Consider the following 7029-nt stretch of genomic DNA (forward strand, 5'->3'; position numbering starts at 1 on the left):
TTTTATAGGCAAATTAACCCGACTGCACTGACTTTGCTCTTGCCTGAAAGCACTTGAAAGATAGTGAGTCATTAGCTTTTTACTTGCATTGCCACTGAAAAGTACTTTTTGGCTGGTTGTGAGTTAGTACTCATCACTTGACATTTAAATTATAGGCACCTGGCCTATGCATTAATGGGAATGCGCCAATTTGTCTCTGGGCTTGATGCTTGGGCTTCGAGCAAGTCTTCCTTTAGTTGGTAACTCACTTGCAGCCCAATGTTCAAATATTAACCCAAACAACACCTACCGACATTAAGTTTTACCTAGCCCTATGGAGGAGGTTCTTAACAATAAAAGGCACGAGTTCGAGGAGGCTTGAGCAAGGAAACTCCATTAGCCTCAAACCTTTCTTTCAAGAAGGCAGTAATTAACAACATACATAGGATCGAGTGGGACAAAATCCTGTTCAAAAAGACTCTTGTTCCTCAAGTGCCAAAGGAACCACACCACATATATTAACCTCAAGCAACTGAGCCCAATATTTTGTGGTTTTCAATGCATTAACTTCCGATAAATTTTTGTGGCTCTCTCACTATTTAGAGAGCTTAGCACCCAACATTATATATTTATGCATAATACAGATGTTTAATCTTAAAGAAAAGGAAGGAACACAAGTATTAGGAAAACCAAATTCTATATATTTATGCATAATATACCGATACATGTACAAGTACAGTACAACTTCACAGACAACTACAGTTGTCTGTGATTCAAATTAATCTTAGACATGGCTCTTGATCGAAGCGCTATATTTGTCTTGATCATCATAATACTTAGACCACAGCATAACCCCTCCATACTTAGAAGAACCCTTAATTGCTGGAAGCACATAAGAAATGAGATCATTCACAGGAATGAATCCACTTCCAGCAGCATCAGGAGCAGCTGGCAGTCCTAGGAATATCTTGGTCGCCTGAATGTCTGAAATCCACTGCTTCCATGCATTTTCAAGGTTGCTAAGATCGGAGGAGTATTGGCAAGGAGGGTTGTTGTAGAATTGCACCCAAACATTGTCGAAAAGGCCCGTCTTTAGGGCACCTCCAACCCAAGCATCAGGGAAAGGGCACTGAGGAGCTGCAGTTAAGTAAACTTTCTTCCCCTTTTTGCTATAAGCAGAGAGGAACCTTGCTAGGTCATCCCAATGTAGGGGTGTTCCTCCCTCGATATCGAAATCAATTCCATCTAATGCAGCGGCACCGAGCGGGCGAGATGAAGAGGTTCCCCCCAAGAAATTGTTCCACAAATAAGTTGCTACCTGCCTAGCATCCTCTTTAGATGTAAGGTAGTAGCTCCCAGCTCCTCCTCCGATTGAAAGAATGACCTTGATACCTTTCGATTGGCATGATTTAATGTCGGAGCTCAGACCAGTGCAGCCATTCGTGTACGGATCACAGTGCCCGGCTAGGTTGATCATGGGGGTCTGGCCATTGCCAAAAGTTGGTAGGAAAGCTATGATAACATACTCATAGTTGCCTGTGGCACAAGTTTCCTCTAATGTACCCTCATTCCCATTTTGTCCCCAGTAAATGGCAATGCCTGCAGCTTCAGCTCCAAATTGTATTGATAGGCTTACTGAAATGAGGAGTGCTAAATAAATTGCTAACTTTGGTGGTGCCATTCTGCACTAGAAAATTTGCTTAGCTAGCTCCAATGTTTTTCTTGTTACTACTTGCTTCTAGTATTTAGAGAAAACATTGTCTATTTATAAGAGAAATTTGACTCCATAGTGATTGCAACACCTTGTGCTTTTGTGGAAGATTGCGTGGCTGATAAGTCACTTATTACCATTGTATCAAATTACAATATTGCGGATTAACGCAGACGGCATATATTAGATTAGAGTAAATCTCACATATTTGCGGCATCATATATATGTAGCATCAGCTTCTGCTTAAAGGTACCTAATGTTTTTGGTTAGACTAGACTTTTCTTGTTAGACAAATATTTATATTGGTGAAATATGAATTTAAACGAAACAATAATAAAAATTCAGTCACGGTGTTGCTAGACACTTTGTCAAGAACATATTTCTCAGTTTTCGGTGTCTTCTATATGTCTCTTTGTGATGGAAATGGTTGTGGATTAACGCAAACGGATGCTTCAAAAAATAAAATAAATGTCCAAAATAATCCAATATCGCCTGCAAATTTGTTATATTGTACCTTTTCCAGGAATACTATTCTGTCTCTACGTTTTGGGAATAATGTCAAATTGTAAAATCTAATAACTCTCTTCTGAAGCAAATGCAACTCCTCTCTAGGTCATAATTAACAAGTTTACTATATATAATATTTCACCGGCATTTGTACTTATAGAGAGATTTTTGATGGTGGAACTCGAATTTAAGTTTTGACTTAGCAAAAAGAATGATACTTACCAACTCAGTCAATCCTCGTTGGCCACATAATCCAATATTGCCTATACATAACATCCCATGTACTTTTTCCACGAATATATTTTATTTTTTTTGGTTAGTTGATATTGCGACAACGAAATACAACTTTCTCACGCCTTTTATATTTTGTGACGAGGTATTGAAATAGATGTCACACACTCTATTTACCATTGGCAGAAGTGCTCACCAAACCAAACCTTCGCCTTGTAAAAGGAATAACCCTTACGCCGGTCGTATGACTTTGACATGTCAATCTTTAACACCATATCACTTGTCTTTTCTCCCCACACCCGTTTTGTTTTTTAGAGTGAAAAAATTCATGTAGATTCAATACTATATTATCATGACAAAGGTTGAATGGTAACACTCTGTTTTTTAAAGATTGAAACGACCCTGAATGATCAAAATCCATTACATATCATGGCAAAGCCATGAGTTTGATTCGTGATGTTGTTCTCTCTTCAAAAAGGTGTCACGAGCCCAATTTAAAGCTCGGACACCAAATAAACAAATGCCCACTACGTTCTTTTGTCTCCCAACGGTCCATCTCATTTTCGATTCATTTTGGTATTTGTTCTATATCATGGAATATTTAGCACACAATAGTAAGTCCAAAAAGAGAATTTGCATAGGGAATATTTAGCATACATATCAAATTCACTCTCTTCGATACTTCTTCAGGAATTCGAATATTTTGCGTAATTATTACTAAAGTGGACGAATATGTCAAGCATGTTCCGATTGGATTATATTCCGATGTTTTCAAGATAAGTTGATAGCGTAATACTATGAAGACTAAATTTGCAAATTAAATAATGTAGCACTAATAGGAATGAGCAAGTTTATTAACATTTAAGTAATAAACCAATTATTAACTTTTATTTCCTTTAATTTCTAAAATTTAATCTACAAATTTAGTTTCCCTAACATTATCCTATGTTGATAAAATATTAAGAAACAAAGAAGAAAATATGTCTGGTGTAGCATACATGCTGCATTTGTCCTAACTCACAGCAATGATCAGTCTTAACGTACCTCAATCAAATGGACAAATATTACCATTAAAAAAACAAAACAAAAAAAACAAAACAAAAAGCATCCATGTTATCCAATCACCGATGTCCAAATAAGGAATATATAATCCCAACACGTATATGATTATAATTAAGGTAAATGTGGGAAAACCACAAATTAATTAAGCACCTCCTATATATAACCCCAAGTGAAATTCTAAATCTCAATTAGCAAGGCCGCAAGGCTTGTCTAAATCAATCTATACTCTTTTGTTCATCTTTGTTTTCTTTGGCTAATCTCTTTTTTTTTTTTTTTTAATTTCTTCGTCTCCATCTTTGAAATGTCGGGGTTGGTGGACAAGGCCAAAAACTATGTCGCAGAAAAGATAGCAAATGTGCCGAAGCCTGATGCAAGTCTCACAGGTGTTGATTTCAAGAAAGTGAGTTTTGACTCTGCGGATTACATTGCAAAGGTCGCTGTGAACAATCCCTACCCACATCCTCTCCCCATCTGCGAGATCAAATACACCCTCAAAAGCATTGGCAAGTTAGTTTTCACCTCTCACCTTTACGTTTGTTTTTTTTTTCAGTACTAGTGATTTTTTTAAATCAACGAATGTGATAAAACCGAAACCTCTTTATGAAGTTGTAAATTTTCTAATTCTACAAATCAAACCAACTAGAGGACTTCGGTTTTGAAATATGAGATCACAATCGAACCCTAATCTATCAACAAATGAGATCAAAGCTGAAACCCTGTTGAAATGAGCTTGGATTTGAAACTGGACATTCTTTTGAGTAAAGTTGTACGTGAGTCTTCAATTTGATCCGCACATTCAAAATTTAATGGTAGATAAGCTTACGGAAAATTGTAAAATGACTATTATTTGATTTAGAAAAGGAACCTCTGCATACCCACTTTTTCTTCGTTTTCATGCATGCCTTTATTTATTTCGAAATTTTAGATTGAATAAATCAAAATAGACTTGATAGACTTGTGTAGAAAGAGAAAAAAAATGCGGGAAATATTTTTACTTGATTTGAAATTGTCCATTCAAACATTTGCTTATTGTATATTGATTTTTTTTTCTTCTGATTTGTATGTATACATGTGAATTAGTGTTATTGCGTCTGGGAACATGCCAGACCCTGGCTCGATAAAGGCAAGTGGCACTACTGTATTAGAGGTGCCGGTGAAGGTGCCGCATAGTATTATTGTGACATTGGTAAAGGACATTGCTAGGGATTGGGACATCGACTATGAGTTGGATTTGGGTCTCATCATTGACCTTCCTCTAGTTGGAAACATTACCATACCACTCAATAGGAAGGGCGAAATCAAGCTTCCCACCTTATCTGAAGTCATTTGGGGTTCAAAGGATGAAGCTGCGAAGGAGGAAGCTTTAAAACAGGCTTCCAAAGAGACTAAAAAGGAGACTTCAAAGTAAATATGACTACATTAAAAAATGGAAAAAAGTTGAAAGTCGAATTCTCATCATTAATGTAAGAGCACATAGTTTATCTTAAGAAAAAGAAAGGTAAAAATCGAATTCTTGTCCTGAATATGTAAGAGCAGTTTGGTTAATTATGTTATGTGCTTAGGTTTGAGATTAAAAAGAATTTTGATTTGACTTGTACCATGTGGATGAGCATTTTCTTCCCGGCATTGAATTGGTTAATTTCATGCGGTACCCTTTCATCTTTTCCTTGTAATTAATTTTGCTTCAGAAGTACTTTTTGTTTTATACTCATGCATTTATCTTTTTGCTTCATGATTCTAAGTCTTCTTAATATTTAAAACAAAATGATTTTCACACTTTTTTTTTACCTTTAGGTAGGATTTCTTTATTAATTCTGTTATTTCATCTCTTTCATCCAATAACTAGAAAGAAAGCTTAGAATACAAAAAAATTTAAGAGGATGCAGTAATTCATAGTTCATAAATATAAAATCATCTCAAGCTTGCTACTTTTATATTGGTGGTGATGTTCTAAGCGATGTGACTAATTCAGAGTTCATATTTTTGGTTTATTCATCTTTATCTGCTTATTGTTTTTGTTCTAGTCAATCCCTACAAACCGATCGACAAGAGAAAGAAAAGAGAGAAAAATAAGATGTTTTATTTGATGCCCCCATCAAGACTCATCTTTCATTTTGCATTTTTTTTTTCTTTTTTTAATAAACGATATTATTTACATAAGGGGAAGAACAATGGCACTAGTACAAAAAACACTTTGTACGACGCAGGTCATTTGACGTGCAAAAGTTAGCCCAACAAACCTTCGTCACGCACCAACCGTCGCGCCAAGGCAATGATAGAAGGGTTTGCACGACGTACAACCTACGTCGCGCAAACCCCTTAGATCAGTCTTCGTCGCGCAGACCCTTATTATTATTTTTTTTGGCAAAAATATTTTTTATTTAATTTTTAATAAATATTATAATTAAATTCTAAACAATAATTAATAAACCAAGAAAAAATATTTAATTATAAAATATATGAAAATGTACATATAAGATGTTCAAACAAAAAAGAAAAAACTACAAGTAGTCTTATATATTTAATACATCATGCTACTAGGTATCGACTGGACGAAGTGGCTAGGAGGTCGAAGGTGGAGCACGATCAGGTGCTGGTATCGAGATTTGGGCCAAACATCGCTAAGGCCCGTACAATCATACTCATCAGCTCGTCCTGGACCGCAAGCTAACCTTTTAGAGTTGTCACTTCCTCCTTCAAGGCATTGACCTCTCATGTGGACGATCTAGAAGAGGAGACACCCGTCTCACGAACCCCTGCCTTCCCCATACACCGAACAACCTTGACATGACGACGACCGAACTTCTTATCCAAGACCTCAGTCACGATCCGAAGACCTGCATCCTCGGGTACAATGACGTCCTCGATTGGGGTCTTCGGGGGAAGTTGATTAGGGGTGGGTTCAAATAACCGAAAACCGAAAAAAACCGAAAACCAAACCGAACCGAGGCCGAAAAAAACCGAACCGAAACTGCCAAACCGAACCGAACCGAATCTGGCTGGTTCGGTTTCGGTTTTTAAGGTTCGGAAACCGAACCAAACCGAACCGAACCGAACAGATATATATATTTAATTTTTTTTCATTATTATAAATACTTTAGTGATACAATCATAACAAGACATAACCTGTTACCAAGTTGGTTTGCTTGAAACTTTTCAAGCCCCTGCGCATGGGTTCGAATCCTCATGCCTCCAGGGTTTCAGAAAATTTTTTTAGTTTTTTTTAGCAATCAACAAACCTTATAAACTTAAAATTAAATTTACTTAAAACCTGCTGCTGTGAGGAATCGAACCCCTTCCGTCCAGGGGGGATAATTCCTTCAAGCCAACTTGACTGTAGGCTTGTTGTTGCTATATTTGTACCAGTATATGATTTATAGGTATTCTAATCGCTAATGCTTTATAAAATTTGTTAAGTTTACAAACCCTAGCAGCCGTCACTCAAACACTCTCGCTCCTTCCTCAGTCTCTCTCTTCCTCATCCGCTGCTCTCTCTCCCTCATTCCTCAGTCTCTCTCTCCCTCCTTCCTCTCTTCCTC

At 36.8% G+C, this 7029-nt stretch overlaps 2 protein-coding genes across 2 annotated transcripts; one reads left to right on the forward strand and one right to left on the reverse strand.

The window, feature by feature from the left end:
- Window positions 1-763: 763 nt before the first annotated feature.
- LOC126630782 (hevamine-A-like) lies at window positions 764-1679 on the reverse strand. The gene has a single exon (XM_050300985.1). It carries the CDS (start codon window positions 1658-1660, stop codon window positions 764-766), a length of 897 nt encoding a protein of 298 aa, XP_050156942.1. The 5' UTR covers window positions 1661-1679.
- Window positions 1680-3663: 1984 nt separating this feature from the next.
- Window positions 3664-5222, forward strand: LOC126633415 (desiccation protectant protein Lea14 homolog). Its single transcript, XM_050304045.1, has 2 exons — window positions 3664-3997; window positions 4571-5222. Exons 1-2 carry the CDS (start codon window positions 3792-3794, stop codon window positions 4896-4898), a joined length of 534 nt encoding a protein of 177 aa, XP_050160002.1. The 5' UTR covers window positions 3664-3791; the 3' UTR covers window positions 4899-5222.
- The last annotated feature ends 1807 nt before the right edge of the window (window positions 5223-7029 follow it).

Source organism: Malus sylvestris, chromosome 1 (genome assembly GCF_916048215.2).
Source record: "Malus sylvestris chromosome 1, drMalSylv7.2, whole genome shotgun sequence".
Classification (NCBI taxonomy): domain Eukaryota; kingdom Viridiplantae; phylum Streptophyta; class Magnoliopsida; order Rosales; family Rosaceae; genus Malus; species Malus sylvestris.